The 22507-nt window shown below is 38.9% G+C and overlaps 1 protein-coding gene across 1 annotated transcript in view; it reads left to right on the top strand.

Annotated features, from left to right (window-relative positions):
- The window catches only part of LOC143693661 (spermatogenesis-associated protein 7 homolog), a 34835-nt gene that overhangs the window by 5726 nt on the left and 6602 nt on the right, over positions 1 to 22507 (top strand). The window contains exons 3-9 of the mRNA XM_077176319.1: positions 980 to 1027; positions 12612 to 12733; positions 13994 to 14496; positions 14589 to 14649; positions 15889 to 15905; positions 16515 to 16583; positions 18979 to 19036. Of these exons, the coding sequence (XP_077032434.1) occupies positions 980 to 1027; positions 12612 to 12733; positions 13994 to 14496; positions 14589 to 14649; positions 15889 to 15905; positions 16515 to 16583; positions 18979 to 19036 (878 nt within the window). The remainder of the gene's footprint in view (positions 1 to 979; positions 1028 to 12611; positions 12734 to 13993; positions 14497 to 14588; positions 14650 to 15888; positions 15906 to 16514; positions 16584 to 18978; positions 19037 to 22507) is intronic.

Here is a 22507-nt window from a genome sequence, read left to right as displayed (position 1 = left end):
TAATCACAAAAGTAAAAGATGGAAATTAATCCAGTGTCCTTCAAATGCAACTGGAATACTGAGCTTCTAGGAGATTGCTTTTCCCTCTACAGTCAAAAATACTATTTCCTCAGGTACCTCGGTTATATCCAGGGATATGCAATCTGACATAGAGCTCCATTACCATCCTTAACATCTGCTGTATGGATACAGGACTTAATGAAGGCTGAGGAATTCTTGATTCCTCAAAGCTAACTCCATTTAATCTTTTACAATGAAAATCAAATTACCACATGACAGAAAATGTGGTGGGCAAATTGTCTGTAATTGTGCAATGAAATAGCTCCTTTTGCTAGGAAGACTGGTGACCTTGAGCCTCAGGACATCTTGAATCACATCTTGGAGCATCAGTTGGCAGTTTCCCCTCTCTGATAGCAGCTGCATACTTGTCCATGAAATATAAACTTTCTCGGTAGCAGTAAATGCCAATACAAAATTAATGCTGTTTTTCTTAAATTGTAAATTAAAATGAAGGTTAATAAATGTAGCCATACTGGCTCTAATTTCTATACCTAAGTAGACATGGGTGAAGGCCACAAAAATCAGATCCAGATTTGATACTGAACCAGTGACAGCACTGATGAGGTACTTATCTTATGCTTTTATGCAGATAGAGACACAGGGTCAAATCCCCAAATAGTATCATTGCAGCTGTACTTGGTCTAACTCAACTGATTTCACAGCATTTAATCTATGCCAGAGTTTGAGAAGTGACCAAGGACAAAGATAATAGAGAAAATTATGTTCACCAGTAGGGAAAAATTTGGATTTGGTGGTCATTAGATCTGCATTATGTATTAATAATGCTAATATTATGCAGTCTGGTACTATATTCCCATAGGGAATTCAAAACATTATCAGTTTCATCTCTACCCATTTTGCTATGATTATTTGGGATGTCAGTGTTTCATTGGACTGAACCTACTTTTTGTTAACACAGCTGCTGTTGATTCATCTGCACCAAAGAGTTTGCATACCAGTGTTAAATGTGAGTAGTTTTATTTCGGTTTGTTTTGAAAATAGGTCTGCCTCCATTTGTTTGGTTTGGAAACACTTGTCTTCTTTTATGATAAAGGTGATCTTAAAAGGCATATATGTGCCAAAAATATGCATCCTCAGGGTTAAGACAATAGTATCTGGTATCTAATCTAGTATCTGACTTAATTGTATCCAGCACTTGGTTCCTGTTTGCACAGGTACAAGCTAACCTGCAGAGTGTGGCACTTGCTGAAGCACCTAGGGCTAGCAGGGCTTTTGGAGTAATAAATTGCTGTAGTTTTCCAGGCCAAATTCAGGCCGCTAGCCCTTTGAATTCCTTGCTATCCCACGCTGCTTTTTGCATTCCCCCAGCTGCTCCGTGTGTCTGTGGACATCGGGCACATGACCGCTGAAACAAATTTGGAGGAATAAATGGGGGTTTGGTAAGGGAACGTCGCACTGCACCTTAACGCCACCTCTTGGCTGAAGCCTGCAGGTCCCAGTGTCAAGGCAGAGTCTCTCCTGCCCTTCCCTTTTTGATAGAAAGGAAGATGGATGAAAAGGAACCCGTTCATACATTTCCCTTCACTTTGGAATGCGTTTCTTTTCCCTCATTCACCAGGTTGTGATGCATATTCTTCTTATCTCTATTCTATCTTCTCTTTCTCTGATAGTTACATACAAGGCAGGACACACACTTCCTACGCAGACACCTCCTGTTTTAAAATGAAATTCAAAAAGCTGGGAAAATGGAAGCTCCAGTTTTTCCAGAGTGCATGCCTAGTGGGAGCCATGCATCCGAGGCCTGCTCTGAGCAGGGCATACCTCACTCAGAAGCAAAGATAGCTCGGAGGCAATGGGGAGATGCAGTTGTCCCAAGATACACTCAAGTCAAGAAGGCAAACATAACCATTGCCCACAAAGAGTCAGAAAAATGTATCATATGAAATCCTCATTAGACAAGAGCCAGAGAACAAGTTCAAGATCATAACACATTACAATCAAAACTTCCTTAACTTTGTTTTTTAGCTCCTCATGCTCAGCAATGTTTTCCTTTTTTTTCAGAGCTGTCTTTTATATAATAATTTTAAGATTATTATTTTATATTAATCACTTTAATAGTGATTAAAGAGTGCTCTAATAATAAAAAGAAATGCCATGGAAAGTTTTCTGAGAACATTAGGTTGACAGAGAAGTGATCCTGACATAGAAGTGTGTGAGTACAATCTCACCTCCTTGAGAATATCAAGAGGACATAGAGTTTGTTCAGCTGGGTTTGCCACAATAACAAGTTTTCCTAGACGATGTATCAGAGGGAAACATTATCTGGGTTTCTTAAAATGCTTTCTTAGGAAGGTACTCATCTTACAGAGCTAAGCAGAATCAAACTGGTTTGTGCAGTTTTTGTTAATTTAGAAGCCCACACTAGGTACAAGGTGCCTGATGGTCATAGGAGCCACAACATGGTACTCCCAGTCAGCAAAACTGAGGACCCAATATTATTTTTGTCAGTAGACCACTGGGGAAATGCAAATCACCTGTGTTGTTTAATATTTATCTTCACTAAAAGATACTATATATGAGCTAAGTCCTTTTTCTGACAGGTTAGCTGCAGAAATGTCTGCCTCACCAAAAAAAATTTATCCCTCAAGGAATAAAACTCAAAATTTAGAAGTCACAATGAAAATGTGCATCAGAACTTCTGTGTTCTGAAGCATTAAGTAGGGCAGTGGCACAGTGGAGGTACAGTTGCTGCTTTTGGGGTCGATGTGCAAATCATTACTTTATGGCTACAAAAATAGGTTTCTGTTTATTATTTGCATAATCAAATATCATATGCATAAACAAAATAAATTAAGTCTATTTTGCAGCCTACTAGAATAATGGAAGGATGAAACTAATTTTCTGCTTAGTACAAGATTACAGCTTTTTTTTCTTTTCATGTATGATTTTCTCCCACAACCATCTCCCACTATTACTTTTGCTAGTTACTAAATGTGGAGTGCTTTTAAAACCTTGACATTTATTAGAACTTTGACAGGTACACATTCTGAAGCCATATATTTTTTTATCTGTTCTCAGTCCATACACTCAGATATAACCTCATTTTCCAAATGTGTGAACTGGAACTGTGTTGGATTTTTCCAAATGTGTTGATCTGTGTTGGATACCACACGTTTCAGTGATAGGCTGAAAAGAAAAATCAGGTCACTTGGTAGTGATGGAGACATAGAAAAATCTGTAAAACTAAAGAGAAAGACTGAAACAGCTACAAAGATTAGTTCTGAGAAGCCAGAAGAAAATACAGAGTGCAACACTTCGTTTCATCTTTGAGAATAAATGCACAGCAGATAAAACACTGTACAGAATTTGCTAATATTTCCTATAAATAAACTGCACCATTTCACAAGGCATCTGTAGTGTTGCACTGTGGATTCAGAACTGTACAAAGTGGGAGATGTGCAGTGGATAGGACTTTTTTCCTGAATGTGTTCAGGCATATTTTGGATTTTCAGTTCTAAGCTTTAGAAGGACACTGTTTTAAATTTTTTCCTTCATTGGGCTTTCTGCACTTCTAGATTTCATGAAGCTAATAATGTTGCAGTGGGTAAGAATTAGCTGGTTTTTTTCACATAAAAAGTCTTCTAATGACCTTGAAGTATGGTGTGTAAAGAATAGCAAGTGCCAACTTTCATCAATTTCTGAGAATAGAATAGAATAGAATAGAATAGAATAGAATAGAATAGAATAGAATAGAATAGAATAGAATAGAATAGAATGTTCAGCTGGAAGGGACCTACAATGATCATCCAGTCCAACTGCCTGACCAATGCAGGGCTGACCAAATGTTAAAACCTGTTAATAAGAGATTATTCAAATGCCTCTTAAACACTGATGATCTTGGGGCATCAAACACCTCTCTAGGAAGTCTGTTCCAGTGTTTGACCACCCTCTTGAGAAAGAAATGCTTCTTGATGTCCAGTCTGAACCTCCTCTGGCAAAGCTTTGAACCATTCCCACAGTTTGTATCACTGGATGAAATAATAGTGAAATAATGGTGAAATAATAGTTGTGTCTCTTTAATGTTAAATTAACATTCAAAATGCTCTTGAAATTGCACAAACTTATGACAAAAGGTAGGGAGAAACAATTAAGTTTCCTGAGTAGTCACTTCTCTCCAACACAGAGCTGGCTTTGTTGTAGCTGTAAAATTTCATTTATCCAATGTTCTTATGCTAAAAATCATGGGACATTTTCAGCTTCCCTTAAAGAATGGAGAAACGTGTCTGTCCCATGCCTTAAGAAAAGGTATATTAGCTGGAGATGCAGCAGTGATCAGGGATATGAGAGATACAGTTCATCATCACAAGTGGTGATAAAATTATACAGAGGTGTTTTAAGAGTCATGAGAACAGCATGATTTATGAAAGTACTGTGAAAACAGGAATTCCTTGGCCATTCCAAGTGTCTGTGTAGGAGGATGTTTACATTTCTTACTCTCAGCAGAAGGCAAACTTCCTAGAAAGAACATCTAATGAGTATGGAAAGAGGATAAGGTGTGCTGCTGAAGGCACCAGCGACAAGGTTTCAGAAGAGTGTCTCAGGGATCGAAAAGAAGAATTCATGTTCCAATGGAAATGTGAAAGTTCTGGGGCAAAAAAAATGTTATGAGGCATTGTTTCTATCTGAAAAAAGGAGAAAAGTCAGTGTAATTTTGTTTGAAACCAGTGCTTTATTTATTTATACAGCTCTGAGCCTGAGACTTAAACTTAGCTGTGGCATCCAGAACATCCTTTAAATTTTTCAGTTATTAGGGATTAATAATTAACAATTAATATTAAGTAGTTGAATAACATTTTTTGGACCTTGAAAGCATAATACAGCTCTAGAAATCTCTTCTAACCATCATTTCCAAGTTACAATGATGTTCTGCCCCAGATTCAGAGAGTCCAAGTTTGAGTCAGATCTCCTGAGGCTGATCAGCTCAGTAAGGGGAGCTGAAACCTTGGCTGATGTACATATGATGCTGTCCCATATGAGCTAGGAAAAACAAAAAAAATAGGAAAAAACACTCATGAAAGATTAATCAAAACAGCCCTAAACAGAAGATCCATAAAGGCAACCCACACCTCATACAGGAGAATGAGCCACCCAAATTAAATTAGTTAATCCTGCAGTTCTGAAAATCTCTTACTAAAGCTCAGCCCTTTGACTCCAAGTCCATCAAAACAGGGAAGTGCAGTGGTCTAAGGCACCTTATCCTAATTCTCTTCCTATTCTCCCACTCCAGGAATGAGAGTATGTCCACCAAGGGCTGCTCTCATGTATTTTTTTAATCCTAGATTTGTAGAATCTGCTCTGCTTCCATTAGGAGAGTACTGGGTATCAGTCCAGCAAAGAACACACACGAGCATGGAGAAGGTGTGCTTGGAAGTGGTCCTGTCACTCCACCAAGCTAAAGAATCTCCTGAAGGAAGACCCAAGATAAATCTGCCTCTCTGAGCACACTTTCAGGTGTCCACAACCTTGGTCTTAAGACAAAGACATTCCTTCTCCTCTCTGTTGAGCTACAGTTTGATTACCAAGTCAAGGTCAAGTATCAATGATGGCAAGATGAGCTTTTCGGACCAATGTATGTTTTACACAATTCCCTGGACTATTAAGAGTACAGGATGTACATTTACCCAAAAGGAATTACAAGTAATATTTTATGTAAGTACATGAAGCCATGTGACTGTTTCTTGTTCACCTTTTGGGAAGTGTTGATCATATAATTGCTTCATATGCTGTGAGTCATTTTTATAAATATGAAACCCAAACAGACACAAAAAAAATGTGTACAGAAACATATGCTTTAGTAATTGGAAAAAGGAATAATAGCTTTCTTTGAGAGGAATTTTCTTTTTCCCTGTACCAGCAGAGCATTTAAGTGGTTAGATATGGCACATACTGGTCTTTTTATAATCTGTGGTTTTCCCTTTATAATTCTCTGCATGAGACAGACATTAGTCAAAATAACAATTTCCATTCAGGTTTTAGCCAGTTGAAAATGAAGTTGCTTTGTGATTTTCAAGCCCATAACAACCGTGCAAAAGAACAAGCTGTTTCTCCTAATGGTTCAAAGACATACAAAATTCTGGAATTTTCTCCACAGTTTCTATTAACAGAGTATATAGTTAACTATATAAACATAATTTTATCCTTACAGATGAGGAAGCTCAATTGTCATTAATCTTGGGCAATTGAACAAATCATTTGGTAATCAGTGAAAATTAATGTGTTTATATAGGCAAACATCAATTTTCTATCATTGCAGGTTTATGGAATGCTAGTGAGCTTGTTTTTAATAAAAAATGTTGTAGTCTGTAAAAAAATAAATACATACCACCCTCACAAGAGAGCTGCAATGAAGGGATTATCAAGTGTATGACTACTGTTGTCATTCTACTGCTATCAATGATTAAACAACTTGTCTAGTTCATAAATTCTCCTTGTCACACTACAAATCCTGCACTATGCAGGCAACTCCATTTGGGATCTGAGTTCCCTCACAGTACCACTGCACAATCCAAGATCATCTTCTGGGAGTATCCGCCCAAAATGATGCACCAGCTGGAGCAGAGTAGATGAGTGTTATCATCCTCATTTACAGGGAACAAATTAAGACACCAGAGATTAATTAACATACCTGTGAACACTCAGGAGCTGGGAATTAAGGGATAGTTTTCCAAGTCCTACTATAGTGTTTTAATCACCAAGCCCTCCTTCCCATCAATTTCAGCGCCTGTGCTGTTGAAAGGGGTGCTTTTTAAAAAGGGAGGAAGATTGTAGTGGGAGCTATTGGAGGATGTAGAGAACAGGAGTCTTGTCATAGTGCACTGACTTTGCCTTTTGCTGCCAAAGGAGAAAGTTGATTACTTTTTGCCTTCCTCCTGGGGAAATTCCTGTTAATGTCAACATGAGCACTCACAGTATTAAAAGGTGCAAAATTTGGCACATGCTTAGAAAACAACATGGCAAAGAACAACGGGCAGTGTCACTTAGAACTGGTTTTTTTGCTTTATCTGGTGTTCAGAGATGCTTTTCAGGTGTTCCTCCCCTTTAAAATTGTTGGTATCTACTCATCTGATAGCATTGCAGCATTTAAATATTGGTCAAAAGAAATTATGCTGAACCAAACCTTGGAGCTTAAAAAACACCCATGTCCTGTAGCTTAATGTACCAACATAACCTTTTTGTAAGGACAGCTAGCATAGAAAAAAGCCTCTGAAATCAAATCTAAGTATTTGAGCCTCACTTACCACTGGTTTCTGTGGAACAAATGGTCTTCTTTGCACTGAAATGCCAAAATAAATAGTTCCCCCACCAGACAAACTGTTAGCAGTGCAGACCACAGCACCTGGCCCATAGATGTGAACTTCATGAGTTACTCTCCTTGTATCCCTGTGTATTGCACTAGCCAAAATCTAATATTATATCAATTATAAATAGCAGCAAAAATTGAGAAAAAATGAGGTTTTGGAGAAGTTGATAAGTGATCTGTGATGACTGGTACATATCTCTGAGTTTCACAAACACAGCAAGAATAAACTGTTGGGTTTATATCACCTATTTTTTCCCTAAGTCTTCTCTGCATTCATTGCTACTTCTGAGAGTTGTGGGGAAAGGGTTCAGGTGTCCAAACCTGGTTTATTTACATCCCATTTCTCATTAAAGTGTTCCAAAGGCTAACTTACCTTGCAATGAAGAACACATACCTCTCCTTTAGGATGCATTTGCACTGTTTCATTTCTGTTCTGTTTATAGGTAATCCTAAGCAGAAATAAAGTTACTTCTTAATCATCCTTTTGCACAAATAAATACATTCAGCTCCTTAAATCTGACTCTTTGGAGAGTGTTTTCCAGAGTTCGTTGTACTTATTGATCTTTTCTGTATCCTTCCCAATTTTTAAATGCTTCTTGAGTAGTAAGGTTTTAAAGCAGGATGTGTAATTCTAGCAACAACTGTTGAGGAAGAAGTAAAGGCCTCCTGTACTTACACATGAGGTTTCCTCTCCTTATGGGCAGTGGTATTACACTGATTTTGGCTCCACTGTTGCTGTGGGAAATTACAGGTAGCTGTTTGTCTAGAAGAAATATGAATGTTTTTTTCAGTGACAGTGATTCCCAGGTAAGACTCTCCTTCTTTAGGTAAGAGCCTGCCTTTTCACAGTGGGGATGTTCCATTATCCATGCTGAAAAGTATGCTGCTACATCTGAGCAAGGCACATCACTTTGTTACAGTAAACCACTCCTTTATTATTCATGAGTTCCCAAACTGTAATTATTCAAGCTTTATGAAAAATTATTTTATGTTTTCTTTCAGATAAATGAAAGAAATAATTTAATATTACAATATCAAAAGTGATATTTGCTTTAGAAACACCTGCTAATTACATTTTCAGATCTCCCAATTCACCATTTTGGAAACACCTGTAATTTTGTTCTAATTTCTGAGTCAAAATGCCATGCTGAACATACAGAACAAAGCCAGGGAGCTTACAGAAGTCTTTTAAACAAACACGTTTATCTCATGCAACCACAATCAAAATCTCTTTTTTACTTATCTAGCTAGCATGGTTCTGTGTTTAACCTTTTTGGCTGGTGCTGCTCACATTACTTACTTCAAATGAGTCTTGTAACAGCCTTTCAGTTGTTATGCTCAGGACTGATACTAGCCTGGAGTTCATTTACCACTCCTGCTTTTCTCTTTTCCCCACAGTCCTTTGAAACTTCCTTGTTTTTTCAAAAGTCATTAGGAATTAAACACCAGCCAACTGTTTTAAAACTCTTGGTAGGAATTAAACAAGAACTCCCACTCTGAGTCAAGAATGAAGGCATGAGCCAAGGTGTGGATTCTATTTCTAGCTATAATCACTGTTTTGTAACATCTGATAAACAACTTCAGGGAAGCCTCTTCTGGTTTTATATCCCATGCTCATACTTGGGCCATAATGTTCTGCCTTAGACCCAAAAATAACCTTCTATTTTAAGAGGCAGCTGTGCATGCAATCTAAGGTGTTTAACAACCCTTCTTCCTATGTAAGATAGTAAGTATCTTCCTATGTAAGATAAGCAGACCTAAAAGGCACTGGATTTAAAAAAAAACCGAAATCCACTCAGATTTCTTTTATTTCCTTCAGATCAGCCAATATTATCAGCTAGGCTTCTTCTACTATATCAGGTAAGTTAGTGCCCACTCATTTCATACACAGGACTTCCCCACAGCAGCAAAGGAAAGACAAGGTGTTTTATCAAATGGGAAGCAACAAGAACTGCCAGGAAAACAGAGTGGGAGCTAGAGCATCTGATCTTCCTGTGGTTTACAGGGACCAGATTACAACCAAATCCCTTTCATTTTCTCTGTTTTTGTCACATTGACAAGTATAGATACCAGTACAAGTACCAGTGAAATTCTTCTCCTGCATTGATAAATTAATGCCTGCCACAGTAGGCAGGACAATAAATTAACAAGCAAATGAGCTTAAGAGAAAGGCTGTTGAATACATTTGCCTAAATAACTTCTGCACTGGCCACACTACATGATTCTATTCCCTGGGAAGCAGTTCAGGCAGTTCTTAAACTCTTCAGCTAAGACATGAAATCAGAAGTCAAGGGAAGGCTTATTTTTGCTTTTCTAAAAGAAAAAGAAAGAAACCCCAAGCATCATGCAAAGTTTGCATGCTATTTTCTATTTTGTTCTTGGTCATTGCTGTTTTTAAAAAGCATTTGGAGAAAGGCTTGGGCAGGTGGTTGTTTTCTCCTACAGAGAAACTGGAGAGCAGGGCTGGAAAGTGTTTAGCCAAGTAAGTCCCTTGGCAGTCATGTTAGCAAACCAGGATCTGCTGCAGGACCCCTCAGTCAGCCTCACTTGCCTGTGGCACATACAAAATCCAGCACATGAAACTATCAGGAAAGGGGAGGGAGAGTTGTTATGAGTCTTTCTGCCCAGGAGCTTTTGCTAATTCCTCAAAGCATAAAACTATAATGCACTGTAATAGGATGTATTTGAATAGGCTTGCTGCCATGCGGCATGTTTATAACCCATATTTATAGTCAAAATATCAGTGAAACACTAGACAAAAGCTGTTTAAAACCTGTGGCTCTTTGACCTGGAACATTTTATTGTCTTGCCCTTGGCAAAGCTTGCTGAAGGCTCACTTGTCCTGCCTCACCTGTGCCCAGACAGAAGGGAGGAGTGGCACGGATGTCACTTTTTCCTGAGGCCTCCCAAGCCATTGGCACAGTCCTGAAGGAAACCTGGTACCCTGACTGGTGGCACTGTTGCACAGACGCCACACAAGCTGCCTTGCCTGCTATTTTTCACATGACTGCAGAATGCAAAGTCTTTAATCAGAATGGGGGGGTTCCTGTGATTGAGCCCATGAAAACCGAGATAAATGAGGATGGTGTTAATCTCTGCCTGAGCGCGACTGAGCAAGTACATTTTGTTATTTGTTCCAGTGAGTTGTATAATCCTGCTTCCCAGTCATCCAAATAGGATTTAGCATTGTCAACATGTTTTTCTTAATAGGATGATGCTATGAATTCATGTCTATGCAAGACTGGAAAGCCAGATTACATGTCACAGGAGACTATATATTGGTTTTAGCTGTCAGTGAAATCTGTTGTTTTCAATGAAAAGGACACAGCTTTGAGGCCATCTTAGACTGTGGGAGGGTGTGCCCCATATAAGACCCCTCACAAACTTTGGAGCAACCATCCATTTAGAGAAGTATATAAGCATATGTTTTGTTTTGTTTTGTTTTTAAATAAAATTCAGTTGTTTCCTTTCCAAAATGAATAGTACTGTAAGGCTAACACCCAGTAATCCTCCTATTAATTCAGAAATTTGCAATACTAAATACAGGTTGGTGCATCTCCCCCTTGAAAAAAAACCATGTTTAGTAAAAGCTGCTTTGCCAGGTTTCAGGTGTTATTCGGTGACATTATTAGTGAGATGGCCTGCAATTACACCCCTTCAGAGGAGGAGCTGTTGATTTTCATTGGCAAAAAAATTGAAACATATTATGAGGACAAGTTTAGTCTCTTGCCACAGTAGCAATGTAAGGGGACCCTGGGTTGACCATGAACCAGTTGTGAATTTTGACAGGAATAAGTCATTATTAATCAAAGCATCATCACACTACAGAAGCCACATTTCACCAGCCCTCCTGAAGCCTTTCCAGCTCTCTAGAAATGTATCTTCAAGTAGCCTCTGCAGCTGCACCCTCAGGGGAGGGAGAAGAGCACATTTCTTTGCTGGCCTGCCTGGCAGTATTGGCTTGTGCTACCATGTGCCAGAGCTCCATAGGATGAGGAAATTCTTACAGAGCTGCATCTTCAACTCAAAAAGTCATATGCAGCTCACAGGACCTCAGTGAACCCCACTTAATCAATATTTTGTGTGAGTCCCTAGTTTCAGCTAGAACTGGGGGGGGGTATTTTTTAAACATACCTCTACAAAAAGAAATGTGTTGTTGCCCATCAACATATACTTTCTCTCAGAGCTGGGCATGGAAGGAACACAGCAGGTAAAAAGAGTTGAAAATTTTGGTCATGCATCATTCCTGTTTGCATTGTTAAAAGTAAGGTTCTGACAAAGGATGGTGAATTGTGAGAAGCTTTGCAGTATACACAGAGCCCTGTGGGCTTCTATAGTCTTGGGTAATTGATATCTGCTTCCAGCCTCTGTATTTTCTTCTTATTATTTTATAATACTCAATATATAATATATTACATATTAAATTCTATAATATGCTATATAGTAATAATGATAAAAAGAATAAGTGTTCTTATCTCTACACCCACTTGCATATTTTCAGGAAGATCAGAAGGTTGTGAAATCATCTAATGGTTTGGGTTGACAGGGATCTTAGAGATCATCTGGTTCCAATTCCCCTGCCATTGCCAGGGACGCCCTGCATTAGATCAGGTTGCACAGAGCCCCACCCAACCTGGCCTTGGACGCTTCAGGTGTGGGTCATCCACAGCTTCTGTGCCCGTGACAAAGGGCTGAGTCTGTTTCTGTTCATTTTGTGTGTGAGGGACTAACAAGAGAGTAACCCTACTCTTCTCAGGCTGAGTTTGACCAGTGCAGAATGAGGACTTTGTTGGGATTGCTGCCTGCACAGACCACAGTGGCAGCCTGGCTTTGGTAACTCAACTCTTAGTACATAGACTCGAATCCTTACTCAAATGTCTCAGCTCTTCTGTTTTGACCTGTCTCAGCTTCTGTCTAAGATAGGGGAAAGGATGCACAGGGTGGGAACAAAATGTTACCATGCTCTCTTATCCCTCCAGTAGCTCATTACTGACTTTGTGAGGAATGTAAAGAGTCCTGGCTCACACTGATTTCAAATTCAGATGCATGCTGAGCATAGGAGCAGCAAGAGCCAACTGTAAAAGGTAAAATGATTGCCTTCTCTGATTGCTGCGTGGAGGAGGAGACAGAATAGTCTTTAGTGGCCAAAAATAATAATGAAGAGCAGTACTCTATGACCTGATCATTGACTTAATAGGAACAGACTGTATTTTCATATTTACATGTACAGACAAGGACCAGCAGAAAAGAGACAGACTAATTCAAACCCTTGATAAATACAAGAAGGATCTTGTATGTGATCTTCCTGCCTCACCAGTCAAGTGCAGAAGTATTTCTCCAAACCAGCAGAAGGTATGTGATGTTCTGACAGCGTAAGACCTGTCACAGAGGTGGCGTTGAGCCACATGAAAAAGCCCATTTTCCCCTTAGTTAGCTGTGCTCTGTGGTGTGGGGAGTGCCTGTAGCACAGCAGTTATGGGCAGGTTTGTTCAGTGTGGCTTTCTATAGTCTAGTCAAGTAGAGATAATATTTGACTCTCAGTTTTGCCACCTGGCACCTGTCCTCCCACTGAATTGTTTCTGTCCCTACATGGCCTACAGTGACAGGTATCCATGTCATGGCTGTGTGTATGTGACTAAAATGTGTTCAAGAAAACACAGTGTTTTCAAGATAATTATTTGTGTTGTTTTACAGTATTCCCTGAATTTTGGAACACTGCTTATTGGTAAAACCAAGACCCTAAATAATTAATTCTGTTTCTATATATTCTCCCAGAGACCAGAAACTGGACAGTCCCATATTAATGTGTGTAGACTTGTTCTTCACCAAACTCTGCCAGTGGACCTCATCTCAACAAATTCTTGCACAACATTTCATCTACCATAGCCCAGTGTCTCTCTCAGGCAGAAATTCCTCAGCAGACTATATTTAGGTTGTAAGACTTTCTATAATTTGAGAATCATAGTGGGTTTACCATTAGATTTCTGATGATATTGTTTACAAACATCATCCAGTTAAAAAATGCATTATTTTGTTTTGTAAAATCTTTCTCCCAGTGAGATGAATAGCAATAGATCACAATTTCACCTGGGGTATTTGTGAGGAAAGCAGTGGCTCTGTTTGACTTCAAACTCATGAGATGATGCCGTGCTCACACCTGCACAGGCACACAAGAAGAGAGAACAGAAGATGCCATTGAAGGAGGACTGTGAGACTGCCATTGAGTCATCAGCTCCATAGGCAATAATACACAATCCCCAAGGAAGAAAAAAATCTCCTGTTCTCCTTCTGTCAGCCCTGGCAAGGAAAATGAGATTTCTGTAATTTCCCAAGACTACTTGTTATTAGAAACCTCAGCTTAGTAAAGAGAAGGAAGGGAAAGGAAACTAGATAAAGGACTGGTTAATTAGCTCAAGCACAGTGGCAGGATGGCTTTACTGACTAATCACCAACTGTGGTTCCCAGAACTGATCAAGTCAGTTCTTAAAACCAATAGAGCCAGTTTGAAAACAGGTTCTTAAAATTCTTCCTGCGTGAGCTACTTTGTTGGAAATAGTGTCTGTAGCAAATTCTTGTGTAATTTTTCTGTCAGTTTTGTTCTTTAACTTTCAGATCAACTGGGCACTGTTGGAAAATGGTCACCCACTGTCTGGTCAGAGCAACTATCCCAGGACAAAGAGAGAGCAGCCCCTCTCTGTATCACATCAGAAGTTCACTTCAAGGACTCTGAGGCTGGCTCCTGCTGCAAGGAAGGCTGTCCCAAATACTGCTCTGTGTGCTTTGTGTCACACACCGGTTCACAGTCCTAGAGCCCACAGATCATCTCCTTCACCCCTCCTGCAGCCTCACATGCCTTTGGGTAGTCACAACAGGAGGAAGGCATTTCAAAACTCTGTTCATACAGCCTACTCTGGGGACCTCCTTGACAAACATGCAATTTATTTTACAGAAAAGAAACAGTGTTTTACCCCTTGGATCTTGAAGACATCACATCAACCTTTTCTTGTAAAATATAGGTATTATAATCCTCCTTCCAGAAAAAGGAGCTCCTCCCCAAGCAGACCATCAATTAAATCAGCAGGCACCAACAGCAAAGAGAGAGAAGGCTTACACAGGTGCTGACATCAATGCTAAAAGTTACACAATTTTGTTTTCAAACACATCATTTGAATCATAACTGTTTCTCACTGTACTTTTAATCTTTCAGATTTTTAGAGGATGCACATATGAGACCACATTCTGCTCACTTTCCTCAGCAGCCAGTTGAGGTTAGTGTACCCAGTGAGTTACAAAGACAAAAGGGCAGAAAACACTACTCATAAGCTGTCCAAACACAAAAGCTGTCCTGGTTATGTGGAAATGAAATGGGTAATGGAGTCAGTGGCTTTGGGGAATCTTTGTTAAGAGCAAAACCAAAATGTTCAAGTATCTTATGAGAAGTGACTAAGATAATTGAGAAATCCAGCATGCAGGGCCAGATAGGGTCAACAGGCATCTGTGAATAAAAAAGGAGCACATAAGTAACTGGTCTCTCTGAGAAACACAAATGAGACACTGTGATGTGGAAAACAGTGTATCCTAAGACAAATCTGCTCTTCTGAGAGTGGACCTCTTTCCTACTTGACTGAACTCTTGCTTTTTGGTCGGTTTACAGCCTTTCATTCCATCCAAATAATAACTTGGAGCCCAGAAATGTCCAGACAAAGTGCTATTCACTCTGACTACAGTCACAGGTCATGCAAGATTTTGTCTGGAAGTTGCACTCCATTAGTCATCTGGATTTTCAAGATGAATGGTGAATTGATTTAGGAAATTTTACTGCACTTAAAAATAAGGGTTGCTTAACAATAGCCAAAGCCCAGCATGATGGAGGAGTTTTGTATAATTCCTTGATGCCCCTTTACAGCAGCCATGCTGAATTTCTACACCACTCAGCCAAGGAACCACGGGCATGATATGTGATAGCCTTGTGCTTGATAGTACTATTTCAGTCCTTGTTCCAACCACCAAAACCTTCATTAACAATGTGAGCTGGACAAGCTCCTACTTTCATTTGATGACCTGATCTGATTTTCTATGTCCTCTTTCAAAAACATAAATGTATTTTGCATGTCCTTCTGAATAAAATGCTGTTGTATTTGTATGGAATCTCTAAAGATTTTCAATTTTGACAGAAATTCTGATTTTCTTTGTATTTTCTTCCTTTCTCTCAGGTTATACAAGCTGATTTCCATTTCTGCTAACATGAACCTACCCAATAATAATACTTGTTCACTATTTCCATGAGTGATTGACACCCAAGACATTTATTTCACATGAATGGAATGTGATATAGTTGTGATTTTGATATGTTGTGAAATCAGATTATTTCCCCTGGTACTCTGAATGGAAATAAATAATGATAATACAAAGATAATTAAACAAATTATTTACTTTTTTCTCCTTTTCATTTTTGTGGCAGAACCATGAATTGTGGAGTCATGATTCTGAAATGCCACTTTCTCCAGGACTACAACTTGAAGAAGTATAAGTCAAATGTTTGTTTGTCCCTTTTAACTATTTCTAAGCTTCATATCAAAATATTAAAGTAGAAATCTAGTGGAAAATAGAAAACATTACACAAAAGCCTATTACCAATGGCTGCATGCAGAGAGTAGAGGGATTCTATTGGGAATAAAGGATTCAGCTACTTGCTTGGGAAATGTGGAATCAGAAAGTTGGAAGAGCTTTTCAAGGTCATGCTCTTACTGTATTAGTCTTAACATATTTAGCCTGCCTTTTACTGTAGGCAAGCTAAATATGTTAAGACTAATAAATAAACAATATTAAAACTATCTTCTGGTACCTTTGTTCACTGAAACAATTTTTAACTGATTATTCACAAAAGGCATAGATCTTTTAGATTAATGAAATTAATGGATTAGAATATTTTGGGAGTTGATCAACAGAATTGTCAAAATCAGTAATTTTAAAACTTTTAAGACTGATTAGTAAAATATTAAGACTAGTAAATAGATTAAGTACTTTTGTTTAATTACTCTAAAACCAAAGCCTCTTTAGTTGGTATTGTAAAACCTTGTTTGTATTCTGTGTACGTTAAAGAAAGACACTGACAATTTATGTGTTTATACAGAGAAGAGTACCTTTGTTTTCTCCAGGATCTTAAAAATGATATTTTAATTAGAAGTTATTACAAAAAAGGGTAAGTGTTTTGACTTTAATATTTAATTCTTTGAGAAACAAAATTTTGACAAATCAGTGTAAAGAACTGGTGGTTTTAATGACAGCAAAGTGTAACTCTGATTCAGTTTAATTGGATGAACACTTTTGTGACTGCATTCTATGGGAGTCTAAATAATCTCAGCCAGCCTCATATTTCCCACTGACTTCTAGTAGAGACATGGAATTATCATATTTGCTAACCCTGCTCTCAAGCTCATTCCTTTATACAGGATGGTGATGGATTTTACTGTTACAACTGTCTCATTCCAGTTCCCAGCCAAACTTGAGCTAGCAACCTATGGAGTCTTCTCTAGCAAAGTTCATCAGAGCAAGAGTCTGTGTTTAGAGTTCTTCATCCCTCCTATCAAAGCAAAATAAATAAATGCAATGATTGCTTTCTTTAGGATATGTGCAGTCTCAGGTTAATGATCCACACAAATGTTAGAGCCAAACACACCTCATGCCACTGGTGTCTAAATGCAGCAACTTTTTCTGGGCTCATGTTCTGTACATTCTAAGAGTAAATCAACACATTTTTAATATTTAGAGAGCTGTGATAAGCCACAGAGCCCTTTATCGCCCTGCTAAAAGTGACAAAACTGGGTGCCCCTTTCCTAAACAAATTCTTGCCTGCATCTGAACTGGAAGAAACTCCTCCTTTGATAGAGGATTTTATCTCAATGTTTACGATTTTAAGTTCTTGATGCTAGAGAGGTGCCAAGCACCCAAGTCAATCCACCTCAGACTGACACCAAGGTATTTCTTTTTCAATTTAGAGGATTTGAGTTAAAATTCTTAATCCCCTTAAAAAAAAAAAAAAAAAAAAAAAAAAGTGGCCAATGACACAAGTTGTTAGTTTGTATTCTGAGTAATCAGTTAAAGGTAGGAGTTCCCTTCCTTCCTTCTAGGCATTTTAGTTTTCAGACAAACATAAGGTCCAAATTAGAAGTGAATTTTCTGGATTCACTAGGAGGAGCACTAGCAGATTCAGAAGACACCAATTCATTTACACTGAAACGGTCACAAAGCATGGGGCCAGCCCATAGATCCAGTAAAAAAAAGTTAAGGGTCTGTGTGTTTGTGTCCCTGCTCAGGCCTGCAGGGTGAGAGGACTACTCTGCTGGCTTTAGAGGGAGGTGGCTTAGATGTTGTGTACTGCTCCCTCAAAAATAAAGTTTAGTAAAAATATGTGAAAAATCATCCATTGCTGTTCTCGGGTTGTCTCTAATAACAGAACTTACTTTGCAAAAGAAAAGTGAACAATCAATAATATCCTTTCATTTTAAAGCACAAAATAGGTTTTAAGAAAGAGACACAACTTTGTAAATAGGTTTTAAGAAAGAGACACAACTAGTGGCCTTAGCTACCCTGCAGGATTAATATTATAGATACATTTTAAAGTTTCCATTTATTTAGGCCAGTATTCTACAGATAAAATCATGGATGCCCTCTCAGTTCTAATATACAGTATAAAACCAAACTAGCTCTGCTGAGCCCTCCAGCTCATTGCAGACATTGCTGAAAATGGCACCATTTAATGAGATTAGATCTAGGGTTAGATTTAATTACTATTGCAGAACCTGGAGACCTAATTTCCCTAGTCAGATAGGCCTTTATTTTTACCAATTCACACATCTTTTGCTCACAGCTGATCATGGCTCTAAAAAAGTTATTGAGAGAACTTTCTCAAGACATCTCCCTTTCCCTAGTACACCTATTAAACAAACTATGAGCACGAAAGTCCCACCCTCGGTGATTCCCTAAGAAGTTACTGAAAAAGAGACCTAAGAACAAACATATCATGCAAATGACCTTCAGAGTCTAAAATGTGGTGGCTAGGGGCAATTCCAAAGCCCTCTTTGAGCAGCACCATATATTGAACAAAGGAACAAGAGCTACAAATGAATCTAGGAGGCTGCATGCAGGAGTGTCCAGCACCCCAGTGCCCCCAGCAGTCTCACTCACAGTCAGTGTGGTGGGACAGAACTTGGCAGTAGCAAGAGAGACTTTGGCCCTGCCAAAACACAGAGGGGGACTACTATATTGTGATGGGGAGCACCAGTACTCCTATATTTTTTCATTAAAAATAGAAGAGGAAATTAGAATTATATACACAAAAGTCTTTCCCTAACATAGTTCCTGCCAAACAGCAATGCCCTTGGAATGACAATATCCAACAACCTTAAAATGTTTAAGATTTTAGTTTTCAAATCTGCTTACAGGCAGATGGGGAGGGGATGGAGCAAAAGTGGAAGGTTGGGATGTATTTTAAGTGATCTGAAAAACAGGCTGAGTAGTTATTTTTCATTTTGAAAGTATATGGACCTTGAACAGTTGAGTTTTTTTGCACTGATGTTCCTTTTTATTTTTTTAAGGGCATTAGAAGATGTATTTCAAATGCACATTAAAAGTAAGAGGCATAACCTTGATGAGGTGAGCAAAAAAAATCTAATATAAAATATTCTGTCATCTCCAGTAGAAATGCTGTACATCAATGCTGAGCAACAATTTATGGCAGACCAACTACCAGGCAATTTTAATAAAAAGCAAGGAGAAATTCCCCCTACCAAAGCAGAAGTAAGGGTGTTTTCCATGAAGGGCTAGTAAAGAGAGATTTTTCTGGACATTTTTGTGTATTGCTCTAATAATGTTTCTAAAAGACAGATAATGTAGTTAGCATGCAGAATGGCTTTAATTACATAAAACCTGTTCACAAAGAACATTTCCTGCTGCACTTTTTTGCTGTGACTGCTATTTTCTGAAGTAGACCAGCAAAATAGGCTTGGAGGCTGTGACTAGATCCCGTAAGAAGACTTTGCAATTTAATAGCTTGAGTTTAGGAGTTTGGTCACCAGAACAAAATGTAAAATTCTAAGTTTAACATTAAGACTCCCCAGGTGCCTGCTGAGAATTATACACCTCAAAATGCTTGTCTGGACATCTCCCACACTGAGAGAGAAGAGGCCTGTGGAGAAACAAAAAGAAATGCCAGGCACAAATCCACAGCCACAGTCCCATCTCTTTGTCTGGAAGTGTGGCTCCTTATCTAGGATGAGCAAAAGCACATTTTCCTGTGTTAATCCAGGGTTTAGAGTCCTCTCCTGAGAGCAGAGCTTGTAACTGCCCTTTGGAAAAATTGGGAAGAAGACAGTGTTTTCCTTTTAAAAGCCATTCACAGACAAAGTGGCATTAGTGGCATTGCCATTTGCTGTTACCCATGTTTGGTTGAGGCATTTGCCCATAAAATGGGGAAGACAGACTCCAAAGGCTGAGAAGACCCCAATCCAACACCTCAACTGGGCTTTTGAACTAATTACTCTAGGTTAAACTGTAGGAGCAAAATGGGGGACAAGCACTGCAAATTGAGGCTGCAGCACTGATTTAAAAGGCACTAGGTTTTTCTGCTTCCCAATAACTGAAAATGTAAATTCCTTCTTCTTTACAGACTCTGAATTAAAGGGGAAAAAAAAGAGATAAAAACACATTCCCAAGGGCCTGCTACAGAACTGTGGGTTCCACAGAGGGTGCAGGAGTTCATTCACAGCCTTCCTTGCATTGCCTGCTAATTGGAGGGGCCCTGCCCAGTGCACAGGGCTTGGGGCATGGAGCTTTTTCATCCTGTGCTTCTCCCATGTCCCACAGGGACTGAGCCTGCTAATTCCAGCTTTGAGAGGGATCTGATCCTTGAGTTCCTCTCAAGATCTTACTTTAAAGGCCTCTGCACAAGAAGACATATCATTGGGTCAGATGATCCAAAGGTTTCATGGTCAAGGACTCAGAGATTGCATTCTAAAGCTCATATTGCTGCAGCACAGTCAGGTAGGAACTTTTCTGAGAAACTGTCAGAGACTGGCTTTTAAACAAGCTACATTGACTTATTTTTTTTCTGCAGATTTTTAACCATTTAGAATTATACTTCCTTCAACACTAGGCATGTGGGAGTTGCACACGATTTGCACATTGAGTAAACAAAAATCAAAGGAATTATAAAATAATTAGAATGCAGAATGTTATTTTGTCTTTTAAAGACAGTTAGGGGAGAGGTGGTGTTTTGGTAACTGTTTAGTTGCTGGACTGACAGGCAGTAGGTGGAAAAAGTGTTTAGGGAATTATCTGAGTTGAAATTAGTGAAATTTAACTTGGTTTTGTGGGGAAAAAATCAGCAGCTGCACCTCAATTTGAGAGGATATGTATTTTACATCTGACTAGAGGATGCTGAGCATATTTGTAAGGTCAGCTGTTGCCTTAGAGATAGAGCTGAGAAACCTTTAATAGGAAACTGAAGGTACACGATTGCTTCCAGAAGGATGAGTTTGTAAGCAGTGGCAGATTTCCACTATGTCCCACTGCAACATGTTTGATATCTAGGAACACATTGTTCTGCACCTGAGCTGAGCTTAAGTCGGGTGTCTCCCCCTTCAAAAATACTGACTAAAAATTTTAAAGAAACTCAAAAAAGAGGAATAAAATTGGCCAAGAACTGATGTAAAGATTATTGTTAAGCAAATATTTGCATGTTTAGCTGTGCATCAATGAAAGGAAAAAGAACCAAGCTACCTCTGTATAACAAAAGAACACAGCACACACAGGAGACAGAAGTGTTCTTTGGAAAGGTTAAATAAGAAGTGTAAGCATAACTTACATCATGAGAAGCTTGTGAGCAGTGACATTTATTAGACCAGGCACAGTTCCCACAAGAAAAGTAATGGAAGCTGAATCACTTTGAGGCTTTTAAAAGTGAACTAGCCAATGGATAGAAATGAATTTCATAGTGAGTGGACTTTCGTCCTACAAAAATTTGTTTTTCTCTTTTATTTTGTTGTCTTCAAACCAAACTCTTTTTATTTCCTATCACTGCTTTCTGGACCAGACAGACAAAATAAGAAGATGGAAGCACATATCAAGGTCTTGCAATGGCTTTTTTTACCCACACTGAATGCCTCCCAAATTGTTATTTGGGTACTTCCTTCACTGAATTCTGCTCTTCTGTGTACTTGCTATCCAAAACCAACACTCTCCTCTCCAAGTTCCTGCTGGCATTTGCTCCAGTGTCTGAGATCTGTTCCCTGAAACAACCTCCACTTTGGTCTACTGCCTGCTAAACATCATGAGGGGAATTAAACCCACCGCTACATGGTGCCTGACCCACCATCCATGTTTCTCCACACACCACGTCCAAGCAATCCTCACCACTTGCTAGGGAATTCACTGCTCTAGTACCTGCAGCCTCTTCTCCAGCTTTCAGAAAGAGAGTAGCACCATTGCTTTTCCAGGGAAATGGTCACACACTCAATGGGATGTTACATGGGGACTGAGGGAAAGAAGAATGCAATTAGTTGCCTAATTCAATTGGGAAATTGAGATAAATAACTTTTTTGCTTTAGAACATGCAGTCTCAAACAGCATGCCCAGGAGAAAGCATGCACCAATCCTTCCAGCAAAATTTTTTTCTGCTGTTCATACTGTTTCACTGCCTCTGCAGACTGCATTCAGCAGTCTGCTTAGAAGTCTTCAGCTGAAGGCTCTTTTCACCTGGCCACCTCTGGATATTCAAACATTCTTTTATGACTGAGTATGACAAATTTTTTTTCTACCACACAAATTAAGAAACTGAAGAGTTTTTCCACAAATTTTCACAGAGGAAACAGCTTCCCCCATTTTATGTAGTAATGAAATGGTCTCCACTCAAGAAAGCTTGTAAAAATTGTCAAGCCACTCAAATTGCTCAAATCCACCATCAGTTTTATACCTTTAGAAGTGTAAGGATGATATATCTGCTGCAGAACCTGATCCATACTCAGATATATTTCGAGAAGCTATCAGTTCCATAAAAAATATTTCCTTGAAAAGAAAAAAAAATGCTGGTCCTTGCTAAGAGGTACAAGTAAAAGAGTAGCTCTTATA

This window comes from Agelaius phoeniceus, chromosome 3, assembly GCF_051311805.1.
Source record: "Agelaius phoeniceus isolate bAgePho1 chromosome 3, bAgePho1.hap1, whole genome shotgun sequence".
In the NCBI taxonomy this organism is placed as follows: domain Eukaryota; kingdom Metazoa; phylum Chordata; class Aves; order Passeriformes; family Icteridae; genus Agelaius; species Agelaius phoeniceus.
This window is presented reverse-complemented; position numbering and strand designations above follow the sequence as displayed.